The following is a 14,276-nucleotide window of genomic DNA, read 5'->3' on the forward strand; positions in this document are numbered from 1 at the left end:
TAAGGTAGCACTGTATCTTGGCCTTGTTCTAGATGCTATGTGTAGGAGTCACTGTGGGTAAGATTAGCTCATTGCTCTGGGTAAGGTAGCACTGTATCTCAGCCTTGTTCTAGATGTTATGTGTAGGGGTTACTGTGGGTAAGATAAGCTCATTGCTCTGGGTAAGGTAGCACTGTATTTCAGCCTTGTCTAGATGCTATATCTATGGTGTACTTCGGGTAAGATTAGCTCACTGCTGTGGGTGAGGTAGCACTGTATCTCGGCCTTGTTGTAGATGCTATATCGAGGGTTCACTGTGGGTAAGATTAGCTCACTGATGTGAGTAAGGTTGCACTGTATCTCGGCCTTGTTGTAGATGCTATATCGAGGGTTTACTGTGGGTAAGATTAGCTCACTACTGTGGGTAAGGTAGCACTGTATCTCCGCCTTGTTCTAGATGCTATGTGTAGGGGTTACTGTGGGTAAGATTAGCTCGTTGCTCTGGATAAGGTAGCACTGTATCTTAGCCTTGTTCTAGATGCTATATCTATGGTTTACTGTGGGTAAGATTAGCCCACTGTTGTAGGTAAGGTAGTACTGTATCTCCGCCTTGTTCTAGATGCTATGTGTAGGGGTTACTGTGGGTAAGATTAGCTCATTGCTCTGGATAAGGTAGCACTGTATCGTAGCCTTGTTCTAGATGCTATATCTATGGTTTACTGTGGGTAAGATTAGCTCTCTGCTGTGGGAGAGGTAGCACTGTATCTCGGCCTGGTTCGAGATGCTATATCTAGAATTTACTGTGGGTAAGATTAGCTCACTGCTGTGGGTAAGGTAGTACTGTATCTCAGCCTTGTTCTAGATGCTATATCTAGGGTTTACTGTGGGTAAGATTAGCTCTCTGCTGTGGGTAAGGTAGTACTGTATCTCAGCCTTGTTCTAGATGCTATATCTAGGGTTTACTGTGGGTAAGATTAGCTCTCTGCTGTGGGTAAGGTAGTACTGTATCTCAGCCTTGTTCTAGATGCTATATCTAGGGTTTACTGTGGGTAAGATTAGCTCTCTGCTGTGGGTAAGGTAGTACTGTATCTCAGCCTTGTTCTAGATGCTATATCTAGGGTTTACTGTGGGTAAGATTAGCTCTCTGCTGTGGGTAAGGTAGTACTGTATCTCAGCCTTGTTCTAGATGCTATATCTAGGGTTTACTGTGGGTAAGATTAGCTCACTGCTGTGGGTAAGGTAGCACTGTATCTCGGCCTTGTTGTAGATGCTATGTGTAGGGGTTACTGTGGGGAAAGTATCCCCAAGTCTTGTTATGTCTGTTGCGCCTTGAAACTCTCATGAAAGGTTTTTGCCGTTGCTGTGTGATTTTTACCTGCTCTGTTTTGATCTCTCCCCTCTGCCACTTTTTCTTCCTCTCCTTCCTGCTTGTCTTTCTCTCCTCCTTCGTTTCCCTTCCTTTATTCACGTCTGCTCCCTTTCTCTCTTTACTGCTACAACCTTCCTTCTACCGACTGCTTCCCTACACTCTCTTTGCCTCCTTCTTGTGTCTTCCTCCTCATCTGTTTCCTCTTTTTGTTTCTACCCTCCTTTCTCCCCTGCTGTTTGTTTTCCCTTTCCCTTCCTTGCTTACCCCCTGCTATCCCCTTCCGATCCATATGTTCCCTCTCTCTCCTTCTTTCTGCTCCACTTCCACTTTCTTCCACTACTTTCTCTTACTCCTTTTCCATCTACTCACCTTCCTTTCTTCCTACCTGGCCTCTTTCCTCTCCTACATTCTTCTCACTTCATTTTCTTCCTCGTCCTCTCTTGTTCTTTTTCTCACCTGCTCTCCTTCCTTACTTCCTACCTGGCTTCTTTCTTCTCCTCCCTTCTCCTCATTTAATTTCTTCCATCGTGCTCTTTTTCTCACCTGCGCTCCTTCCTTACTTCCTACCTGGCCTCTTTCCTCTCCTCCCTTCTCCTCACTTCATTTGCTTCCCCTCCATCGTGCTCTTTTTCTCGTCTGCTCTCCTTCCTTACTTCCTACCTGACCTCTTTCCTCTCCTCCCTTCTTACTTCATTTTTTTCCCCTCAATCTTGCTCTTTTTCTCACCTGCTCTCCTTCCTTACTTCCTACCTGGCCTCTTTCCTCTCTTCCATTCTCCTCATTTCATTTTCTTCCTCTACCCCTCTTGCTTTTCTTCTCACCTGCTCCCCTTCCCTACTTCCTACCTGGGCTCTATCCTCTCCTCTCCTCTCTTCATTTTCTTCCTCTCCCCGCTTGCTATTTTTCTCGTCTGCTCTACTTCGTTACTTCTTACCTGGCCTCTTTCCTCTCCTCCCTTCTCCTCACTTCATTTTCTTCCTCTCCCTTCTTGCTCTTTTTCTCACCTGCTTTCCTTCCTCACTTCCTACCTGCCCCCTTGCGTCCTCTCTCTTGCCCCTCTCCCCACCTCTCATCCTTAGACGTCGATGAGTGCCAGCTTCGAAGCCCATGCCAGCATGAGTGCAGAAACACTGAGGGCAGCTACCGCTGCCTGTGCCCGTCCGGCTACCGCCTGCTCCCCAATGGCCGCAACTGCCAAGGTGTGGTTTGTATAAAGTGGGAGTGTGCCCAGAGCAGATGATGGGGGCAGCAACGTCTGCGTGACTTTTCATATCCAACTGCAATGCTGTTTAATAACATCTTTATAGTTAACACGCTGATGGAGCAAGCCAATGGTGGGGATGAGCTCCCCTCATACATGCTCTTCGTGGACTTTGAGGATATGGTGGATCAAACAAAGCTATGGGCTAAACTCGAACTGCTGGGCATGCCAGAACATCTCCTCTATGCATGCAAGATGATGTATGAGGACAACACGGCCAGGGTCCGGCTAAATAATCAGGGTCTGCTGTCAGCCTCTATCTCTGTCAGAAAGGGTGTCAGGCAGGTTTAACCTGTTTATGGCCGATTCTGGGGGCATTTTTAAGGATAAATGTAATGCCTTCCCGAAAATCGGCAATCTCAAAATGGTATGCAGTGATAAAATCGTGGCAAAAATATCGCCTGTACAAAAACATCGCAGCAAAAATGCTGTGGTTGGACCCATTCAAGGTGTACCCCATTACACCATTTAAAGGGGACAGTGGTTGCGGGGGTGTCCCCCGCTCCCGTAAATGGTATAATGGGTCCGGGAGTTGTGGGGGTGTCCCTTGCATCCTTTACATGGATTGCGGCGGCAAAACCACAGCCTTTTTGCCACGATTTTAACACATGGAACCCTCAAAATGTGGTGGATTCGCTATGCCGATGATCTCATTATATTTGATAACACCTACATCGGCATACGGCACAGTGCCAAGGCCGTCTGCAAGTTTGCTGATATAAATGGCTTGATAATAAATTGTGTTAAAACCCCATTTATGGCAGTAGGCCGTAAATGTTGCAAAAGGTCCGTAATTTTGTGTCCTTTGGGTGACATAAAAAAGGTTACCTGGTACAAGTATCTGGGCCATGAGGTCTTCTGAGGTAGAACAAAAGTGAATGAGAGGCTCCAACATAACAAAAGAGTCAAAATACTGTCCACCATGTTGGCGGTGATGTCTTCCTCTAAGCGCACTGCTGGTTATAGCCTTTTGGGTACCCTCAACATATATATGCAGACACTCACTGCTGGATTCTTGTATGCACTGGAGACATCCTATTCTGGGTGCTCTGCATGGGCCCATGTTATTGAAGGCCTTATTTGGAGAAGATTACTGGGGCTCACCAATTATACACCGATACTGGCAGTTCGCTTAGAGATGGGGTTGATCTCCCTGTCTGCCCTTATTGAATATAATAGAGCCACGCTGTACATAAAGATCCACTTTGCTGGACCCAACTCCATACTGGTCATCCCCCAAGTCGCCTTAGAGGGTGGGAAAGCTGCGGTACTGAATACATTCCAGGAAATAAACTTAAACTTGAATGCAAAAGGTGAGTCAATAGGATCGAAAACAAAAGGTTCACTTTTTTTTAATTATATATTTTTTGGGTGGGTTCCGTTTAGATAAAAAAAAGTGTTTTTTAGCAAAAAAACAGGGGGGGCCCTCAAAAAAAAAATGTAAAAAAAGAAAATATTTTTTTTTTCGAACCTTTGTTTTTCGGTCCTTTTGACTCAAGCCTTTTGTCATTCGATCCTTTTGATTCGATATTTTGACCTATAACCGCCTCAAATGTGCCTAATGCCCCGGCCTTCACGTAGTACTCGTAGAATATTCCTAAACATCCGGCTCAACCGTCTGGACATTCTTGAAATTAAAGGTGCATGGATGGACATTCGGTTGAAAAGAGGACGTGCAGACTCTGCCTTGACATTCCCATTATGGAATCGGCCAGACACGTCCTGACTAGCTGTCCAAAGATGAGATCTGTGTACGAATGTTAATTCTCCAAGTTTGAGGTTGATTTAGATGATATTAGCAGTGAAACTTTCTGGCTGAGATGTCTGTCTGGACACAAGGAAGGCCTCATTGTCGCCATTACGCAGATCTGGGAGAGCGTAGATACACACCTGCGGACATTCGAGGAAGAAGTTAAAGTGATCGTAGATCTGTAGCCCTTTGTCCGATGCAGGGAAGCTAACCCCAGATCTTTGTCTCTTTCTCTCTTTGTTTGGCTATTATTAATGTATAGCTCATATTTGTATTTTATTTGTATAATGGATTTTGGTTTTACTAATTGAAAGCTAAAGTGATATTGAAGTATAATGTTGAATTTGCCTTTTTTTACTAACTGTGATTAATTGTGATTGTGTTTTATAAAGTTCGGAAGTGTATTTCTTTTAGTCTTTATGTGTACGTTTATACATATATATGTATATATACGATTTGTGTTAAAGTTTTTATAACTATATACACAATAAAAAAAAAATACAATGCCACCTTCTCTCCGCCTCTCTTTTTCTGTCCTGTTTCCCGTTTCTTTCCCCTCTCGGCCCAACCCTCACATGTTTCTCTCCCCGTTACCACCTCTCCTGTTCTGCCGCTCCCCATTTCTCTGTTTCTCATCTCCATTCACGCCCCTCTTCTGCCCGTTCTTTGCCCCTCCCCGCACATGCTCCTTGTTGTCACACCATCCCCTTCACACTCCTTGTCTTGTTCTTCCTTTGCTCCCTCCTCTATTTATTTCGTTATTTCCATCACACGTGTCTCTCCTCCTCCCACATTTAATGTCCCCTCTCCCTTCACTCACACAGATGTGGACGAGTGTGCAGAAGAGAGGATAACGTGTGGACTGAACCAGATGTGCTTCAACACCCGAGGCAGCTACCAGTGCCTGGACACGCCCTGCCCGGCCACGTACAGGAAGGGTCCCAGCCCGGGGTAAGGTACCTGTGCTTGAGGCATGGCGGGGGTGCGTGGGTAGAGCTTCTTCCGGCCAATGGGGAGAGGCTGCGGGGTGAGGGGGTTCCTTGCCTCACTTCCCATCAATCCCAGCATGGGCCACGGGGATGCAAAGGGGGTAACTACACACTAACACTCTGCACTGTGTGCGTATGTGCAGTAGTGTATTACATAATTTACAAAGTATGTGTGTGTGTGTGGGGGGGGGGTGAGGCGGGCGTGTACATAAGGGCATCTGTGTTTGTGTGCCCGTGAGAGCGCACACAGGCATGTAATTATGTGACTGTGTGTTGAGATGTATGTCCTGTAGATTCTGGGCACGTGCACGTGAGCGAAATTACACATGCACATACGTGTAGGAGTTGTATGTGACTTATAGTGTTTAAGTATGTACCGTCTATACATGTATGTAGTATATATTATATATGAAAAATGTATGTTTATTGTGCACATGCATGATGCATAGATAATATCTAATAAGGGAGTCATGTGTTTGCCTCTCTACGTACAACAAGTATGAAGGTACAGTAAGGGGCTGCTGAGTAAGTATGGAGCTACAGTAAGGGACCACTGAGTAAGTATGAAGGTATAGTAAGGGGCCACTGAGTAAGTATGGAGCTACAGTAAGGGGACACTGAGTAAGTATGAAGGCATAGTAAGGGGCCACTGAGTAAGTATGAAGGTATAGTAAGGGGCCACTGAGTAAGTATGGAGCTACAGTAAGGGGCCACCGAGTAAGTATGAAGGTATAGTAAGGGGTTGCTGAGTAAGTATGGAGCTACAGTAAGGGGACACTGAGTAAGTATGAAGGTATAGTAAGGGGTTGCTGAGTAAGTATGGAGCTACAGTAAGGGGACACTGAGTAAGTATGAAGGCATAGTAAGGGGCTACTGAGTAAGTATGGAGCTACAGTAAGGGGACACTGAGTAAGTATGAAGGCATATTAAGGGGCCACTGACTAGGTATGAAAGTAGAATAAGGGGAGTAAGTATGAAGGTATAGTAAAGGGGCCTGAGTTAGCCTCTCTACATACACTGAGTAATTATGGAGGTATAATAAGGGGGCCCAAGTTAGCCCCTCTACTTACACTGAGTAAGTATGGAGGTATAGTAAGGGGGCCTGAGCCTCTCTACATACACTATGTATGGAGATATAGTAAGGGGCCACTAAGTCAGCCTCTCTACATACACTAAGCATGGAGGTATAGAAAGGGGCCACTGAGTTAGCCTCTCTACATACAATGAGTAACTATGGAGGTAAAGTCAGGAGGCCCAAGTTAGCCTCTCTACATACACTAAGCATGGAGGTATAGTAAGGGGCAACTGAATTAGCCTCTCTACATACACTCAGTAAGTATGGAGGTATTGTAAGGGGCCATTGAGTTAGCCTCTCTACATACACTGAGTAAGTATGGAGGTAAAGTAAGGAGGCCCAAGTTAGCCTCTCTGCATACACTAAGTCGGGGGGCTGAGTAAGTCTCTCTACATACAATGAGTTAGTATGGAGGTATAATAAGGGTCCACTGAGTGAGTATGGAGGTATAGTATGGGGGCCCGTGTCAACCTCTCTACATACACTGGATAAGTATGAAGGTATAGTAAGGGGCCACTGAGTAAGTATGGAGGTATAGTAAGGGGCCACTGAGTAAGTATGGAGGTGTAGTGAGGGGGCCATAGTTAGGCTCTCTACATACACTGAATAAGTATGAAGGTATAGTAAGGGGCAACTGATTAAGTGTGAAGGTATAGTAAGGGGCCACTGAGTAAGCCTCTCTACATACACTAAGTATGGAGGTGTAGTAAGGGGCCACTGAGTAAGTATGGAGGTGTAGTAAGGGGGCCCGAGTTAGCCTCTCTACATACACTGGATAAGTATGACAGTATAGTAAGGGGTCACTGATTAAGTATGAAGGTGTAGTGAGTGAGCCCAAGTTAGCCTCGCTACATACACTGGATAAGTATGACGGTATAGTAAGGGGCCACTGATTAAGTATGAAGGTATAGTAAGGGGCCACTGAGTAAATATGGAGGTATAGTGAGGGGGCCCGAGTTAGCCTCTCTACATACACTGGATAAGTATGACTGTATTGTAAGGGGCCACTTATTAAGTATGATGGTATAGTAAGGAGCCACTGAGTAAGCCTCTCTACATACACTGAGTAAATATGGAGGTGTAGTAAGGGGCCACTGAGTAAGTATCAAGGTATATTAAGGGGCCACTGAGTCAGCCTCTCTACATACACTAAGTGCGAATGGAGGTAAAGTAGGGGGCCCAAGTCAGCCTCTCTACATTCACTGAGTAAGTATGAAGGTATAGTAAGGGGCCACTGAGTAAGTATGGAGGCATAGTAAGGGGGCCCGAGTCAAACTCTCTACATTCACTGAGTAAGTATGGAGGTATAGTAAGGGGTCCCGAGTTAGCCTCTCTACATACACTGAGTATATATGAAGGTATAGTAAGGGGCCACTGAGTAAGTATGGAGGTGTAGTAAGGGGCCACTGAGTAAGTATGGAGGCATAGTAAGGGGGCCAGAGTCAGACTCTCTACATTTACTGAGTAAGTACAGAGGTGTAGTAAGGGGGCCTGAGTTAGCCTCTCTACATACACTGAGTAAGTATGGAGGTATATTAATGGGCCCCGAGTCAGCCTCTCTACATACACCGAGTGAGTATGGAGGTAAGGTAAGGGTGCCTGAGTTAGCCTCTCTACATACACTGAGTAAGTATGGAGGTATAGTAAAGGGGCCCAAGTCAACCTCTCTACATACACTGGATAAGTATGAAGGTATACTAAGGGGCCACTGAGTAATTATGGAGGTATAGTAAGGGGCCACTGAGTAAGTATGGAGGTATAGTAAGGGGCCACTGAGTAAGCCTCTTTACATACAATGAGTAAGTATGGAGGTGTAGTAAGGGGCCACTGAGTAAGTATGGAGGTGTAGTAAGGGGACCAGAGTCAGCCTCTCTACATACACTGAGTAAATATGGCAGTATAGTAAGGGGCCACTGAGTAAGTCAGCCTCCCCAATTATAATTGGGATATTGATTGCCGCACAGGTCTATGATGCCCTTGTAATGAACATCTCCTTAAGGCCTGTATTTAATTCATTTGAAGTGCTGAAGGGCTAAATGTACCTTTTATGCGTGGAATCAAAGTTAAATTTGTTGACATAAAACCCAGTATGAAAGGCTTTCCCACTGCTTCTCAGCATCACTTGCTCACTGAGTGATCACACTTTGGATGTGTAGCAGCTTTTATTGTGCCTCTGTATGACGTTTCTCCAATTTCCCACCACAGGACATGCTTCCGGCGCTGTTCACAGGACTGCTCCTCTGGAGGGCCTTTCTCTCTGCAGTACAAGCTCCTCACCCTGCCCTATGGGATCCCGGCTGGCCACGATGCAATCCGCCTAAGTGCCTTCTCAGAGGCTGGTGTACTACAGAACCAGACTACCTTTACTGCCCTGGAGTACGACGGTGGTAGCCCCTTTGCAATCCGGGACCAAGGGGGCCATGGGGTGATCTACACGACGCGGCCCCTGGACACTCCTGGGGTGTACCAGATGAAGGTCCAGGCAGCCACCTACAGCCAGGAGCCGCAGGTCATCAAACACCAGAGTGTCTTCATTATCTTCATATCTGTCTCACCGTACCCTTACTGAGACCGCCACAAGAGACAGCAACATTGGAGAACCCCTTCTTAACCACCAGTTGGGACGTGGTAACAACCATCCATTACTACCTGAGACAGCTCTCACAGAACCTCATTTGAAACCTGGACAGAGCAGACCCTTTCTACTCCACCAGAACCAAGGAGGCAGCAAGCACACAAGACACCACTGATCACAGAGCCAAAGCGGACCCTCACCACTGTCTCTAGAGACCTGCTCAATCTTTCACTGTCCCTGAATGTAGGTGGCCATCGCAGGCCCTCAACAACAAACAAGAGACAAATAAGCCCTCAGCACCTCATCAGAGACAAAGCAGCTGGAGACCCTCATCACCCCACCAGAGCCACGCTCACATCCGATCCTCGCCATCCCACCAGAGACTGTGCCACAGGAGACCCTCAACTCCCCACCAGAACCAAGCACACAGCCGATCCTCGCCATCCCTCCAGAGACTGTGCCACAGGAGACCCCTAAGACGCCACCAGAGCCAAGCACACAGTCAACCATCGTCATCCCACTACACACTATACCACTGGAAAGCCGGAAACCCCCAACAAAGACATAGGTATAGGAAGTTCTCACCATTGTACCAGTTGCCACCAGAGACACAGGCAGGTGGAGGCACTTCATCACCACACTAGAGACACAAGCATGGAAGATGTCACCACCACTCCAGAGACACTGGCAGAGAGAGCTGTCAAACCCCAACCAGAGACAGGGACACAGGAAGCATCCCCACGACACCATAGACCCAGGAGGCACATCACCAGCATACTAGAGAAACTGGCATGTGAGACGTCACCACAATGCCACTACCACACCAGATAAACGGGCACAGGACACACTCAGATCCGCAGCAGAGGCATTGGCATCTGAAACCATCACCACTGTACTAGAGGCAAGGCCACAGAAGCTCATTAATATGGCATCACAGTCACTTACACAAAGGAGATTGGCACTTTGCTACAGACATGGCCATGGTAGAGGCCTGTCACCAAAGTAACAGTCCCAGCACACCACTACCCTCCCATGATAGCCAATGGCACCGTGGACTCCCACTCTCACCCCAGGGTCACAGACACAGGGGACCTCCGCGACCTTCCACGGAGGCATGGCCATGGAAGATACTCTGCCCATCACACACACTGCCACAGCCATGATAGATCGTACCCTCGACCATAGACATTCCCACAACTGGCTGCTGCCAGCCCACCAGAGACCACCTCTCACAATCTACTGCAGACCCATAGTACCACCACGCCTATGAACCACAGACCCTCAGAGCCCACCAGCGGCACGGGCACATCCTACCCTCAGCACCCACCAGAAACATAGTAATGGAAGACATTTGCTACATGCCTAGGACAGATCAACCCACAAGAGACACAATCACAGCACGCCCTCATGCCCCACCAAAGACAAGGCCACAGCAGGTAATTTCCATGCACAAGAGAGACCAAATGGCAGTCCCATGCCAGAGGCACCGCCAGAGGCACCGGGGAGCAGACCGCCAGCCCCCACTGTAGGCATGGCCACGGAGGAACCTCTTCCCAGCGCCCACTGTGGGCTTGGCCATGGAGGAACCTCTTCCCAGCGCCCACTGTAGGCATGGCCACGGAGGAAGCTCTTCCCAGCGCCCACTGTAGGCAAGGCCACAGAGGAACCTCTTCCAACCTTCCACTGTAGGCATGGCCATGGAGGAACCTCTGACCAGGGCTCACTGTAGGCATGGCCACGGAGGAACCTCTTCCCAGCACCCACTGTAGGCATGGCCAAGGAGGAACCTCTGACCAGGGCTCACTGTAGGCATGGCCATGGAGGAACCTCTTCCCAGCACCCACTGTAGGCATGGCCACGGAGGAACTTCTGACCAGGGCCCACTGTAGGCATGGCCACGGAGGAACCTCTTCCAAGCGCCCACTGTAGGCATGGGCACAGAGGAACCTCTTCCAGCGCCCACTGTAGGCATGGCCACGGAGGAACCTCTGACCAGGGCCCACTGTAGGCATAGCCACAGAGGAACCTCTTCCCAGCACCCACTGTAGGCAAGGCCACAGAGGAACCTCTTCCAACCTCCCACTGTAAGCATGGCCATGGAGGAACCTCTTCCCAGCACCCACTGTAGGCATGGCCACGGAGGAACCTCTGACCAGGGCCCACTGTAGGCATGGCCACGGAGGAACCTCTGACCAGGGCCCACTGTAGTGATGGCCAAGGAGGAACCTCTGACCAGGGCCCACTGTAGGCATGGCCACGGAGGAACCTCTTCCCAGCGCCCACTGTGGGCTTGGCCATGGAGGAACCTCTTCCGAGCGCCCACTGTAGGCATGGCCACGGAGGAAGCTCTTCCCAGCGCCCACTGTAGGCCAGGCCACAGAGGAACCTCTTCCAACCTTCCACTGTAGGCATGGCCATGGAGGAACCTCTGACCAGGGCTCACTGTAGGCATGGCCACGGAGGAACCTCTTCCCAGCACCCACTGTAGGCATGGCCACGGAGGAACCTCTGACCAGGGCTCACTGTAGGCATGGCCACGGAGGAACCTCTTCCCAGCACCCACTGTAGGCATGGCCACGGAGGAACTTCTGACCAGGGCCCACTGTAGGCATGGCCACGGAGGAACCTCTTCCAAGCGCCCACTGTAGGCATGGGCACAGAGGAACCTCTTCCCAGCGCCCACTGTAGGCATGGCCACGGAGGAACCTCTGACCAGGGCCCACTGTAGGCATAGCCACAGAGGAACCTCTTCCCAGCGCCCACTGTAGGCAAGGCCACAGAGGAACCTCTTCCAACCTCCCACTGTAGGCATGGCCATGGAAGAACCTCTTCCCAGCACCCACTGTGGGCATGGCCACGGAGGAACCTCTGACCAGGGCCCACTGTAGGCATGGCCACGGAGGAACCTCTGACCAGGGCCCACTGTAGTGATGGCCAAGGAGGAACCTCTGACCAGGGCCCACTGTAGGCATGGCCACGGAGGAACCTCTTCCCAGCGCCCACTGTAGGCATGGCCACGGAGTAACCTCTTCCCAGCACCCACTGTAGGCATGGCCACGGAGGAACCTCTGACCAGGGCCCACTGTAGGCATAGCCATGGAGGAACCTCTTCCCAGCGCCCACTGTAGGCAAGGCCACAGAGGAACCTCTTCCAAGCGCCCACTCTAGGCATGGCCACGGAGGAACCTCTAACCAGGGCCCACTGTAGGCATGGCCACGGAGGAACCGCTGACCAGGCCCACTGTAGGCATGGCCAAGGAGGAACCTCTGACCAGGCCCACTGTAGGCTTGGCCACGGAGGAACCTCTTCCTTGCTACAGAGGTAGAGCAATGGGAGACCCTCACTGTATCTTCTCCAACGAACATGAGTACATTTTGGGGTAGTAAAGAAAGTCTTCCTATTCTCAACCTTTTACAATAAACATCACCAGAGTGGCCTGTGAACTCAAAGAAACAGCCCGGATGTTGCCTTTTAACCCTTCAGAAAATGAAAAACATCAAACCTGCAGCAGGAAAATACAGGTTACGAACAAAGTATTTTTTTAAGGGAAGCATCTCAGATCCACAGACTCTGGGCTATTGAGACACAGGGCCTTTTTGTGCAAGTAAAAAGAGAGCATTCATTATTCTTTGTCAATAAAAGTCATTTTTGTTACATTTTTTAATTTTGATTTGATTCATGTGTATTTTTTATTATGTTTGTTGACTGTTGCTTTCTAGTCATCGATGTGGTTGATGTCTTGGTTGTCGATGGTGTCGTTCATGGTTTGGTGAATGAAAAAGTAGTGGCCAGAGTAGCCGATGAGGAAATCAATGGAGTGGAGTGCAGCGAAGTATGGTTCAAAGTGGAAGCAGAATCTGTGGCCACAGTCCCTTCACCAAGTCAAGTCACCACCCTCCTTCTCCTTTGCCAATTCTTCAGAGGCTTGTTCAAGAAGGACTGGCAGATGGAACATGAGTTGACGTTGTGTTCCTGATAAAGGCAGTAGATGCACTCAGTATGCTAGTCATCCATACAGATGTTTTTAAGTGGCTGGTGGGACATGAGTTGACGTTGTGTTCTTGATAAAGGCAGTAGATGCACTCAGTATGCCAGTCATCCATACAGATGTTTTTAAGTGGCTGGTGGGACATGAGTTGACGTTGTGTTCTTGATAAAGGCAGTAGATGCACTCAGTATGCCAGTCATCCATACAGATGTTTTTAAGTGGCTGGTGGGACATGAGTTGACGTTGTGTTCTTGATAAAGGCAGTAGATGCACTCAGTATGCCAGTCATCCATACAGATGTTTTTAAGTGGCTGGTGGAACATGAGTTGAAAAGACTTTCCTTAGCCTTTGAATCAGCAATGGTGTGATGAGAAAGCACCTTTCACAGGCCTCAACCCTGAGGTTGCAGTCAGCAGTCACGCAAAGGAGCACCAGGCATGGAACATTCTCCAAACCACCTCCCAATAGGAAGGTACCTATCTGAAGCTTTCAACAAATGCCCAAAATACGTCGCAAATCATAAAAAAAATGGGTAAAAAGCCAGACAGTTTGCAATTGGTTTGTAGGGTAACACATCAAAAAACCCAACAGATGCAAGTCATCAACAGTGGGGGGTGGTGACACCAACATTTCCCAATGCATTTTCATGATGCCTTTGCCCACAATGTATGCCTGTATGAAAACATTTTTACGCTGGCCATGCCATACGTTTCCATGCTGGCTGCACCAATATATGCCCATATAAAAACATTCTCGTGTTCGCTTGTGCATAATGCCAGTAATTATACGATAAGAAAGCATGCCCAGGCTAGTTCTGCCAATATATGGCAGTATCCCCATGCACAAGGAGACTCTTTGCCATTAAAAATGCCCGATATGAAAACATGTCGAAGCTGGCTGCACCAAAATGCCAGACCAGCCCGCAATAACATATTATGCCTGCTTGATCATAGATGCCCAATACAAAATTGCATGGCACGGCATGAAATGCTTGCACCAAAAGGGCAGTCTAGTCAAGTAATAACACATATCATGGTTGCTTTATTACAGGTTGCCAGAGAAAATGCCTCGCTGAAGAAATAGTTAAGCTGGCTGCACCAAAATGCCAGTCTAGCCCCGTAATAACATATCATGCTTGCTGTATCATAGATGCCCAGCAACAAATGTCATGCCATAGTAAGAAATGGCTATACTGGCTGCACCAAAATGTCAGTCTAGCCATGTAATAACACTTATCATGCCTGCTTTATCAACGATGTCCAGTAAAAAATATGATGCCATAGTAAGAA

At 48.3% G+C, this 14,276-nt stretch overlaps 1 protein-coding gene across 2 annotated transcripts in view; it reads left to right on the plus strand.

Annotated features, from left to right (window-relative positions):
• The window catches only part of HMCN2 (hemicentin 2), a 936,787-nt gene extending 924,124 nt beyond the window's left edge, over positions 1-12,663 (plus strand). For both annotated transcript variants that reach the window (XM_069609262.1, XM_069609261.1), the window contains 3 exons: positions 2,428-2,547; positions 5,184-5,310; positions 8,629-12,663. In XM_069609262.1, coding sequence (XP_069465363.1) covers positions 2,428-2,547; positions 5,184-5,310; positions 8,629-8,992 — 611 coding nt within the window. In that variant the 3' untranslated portion in view covers positions 8,993-12,663. The remainder of the gene's footprint in view (positions 1-2,427; positions 2,548-5,183; positions 5,311-8,628) is intronic.
• The last annotated feature ends 1,613 nt before the right edge of the window (positions 12,664-14,276 follow it).

This window comes from Ambystoma mexicanum, chromosome 8 (genome assembly GCF_040938575.1).
Source record: "Ambystoma mexicanum isolate Mex_15411 chromosome 8, UKY_AmexF1_1, whole genome shotgun sequence".
Lineage (NCBI taxonomy): Eukaryota > Metazoa > Chordata > Amphibia > Caudata > Ambystomatidae > Ambystoma > Ambystoma mexicanum.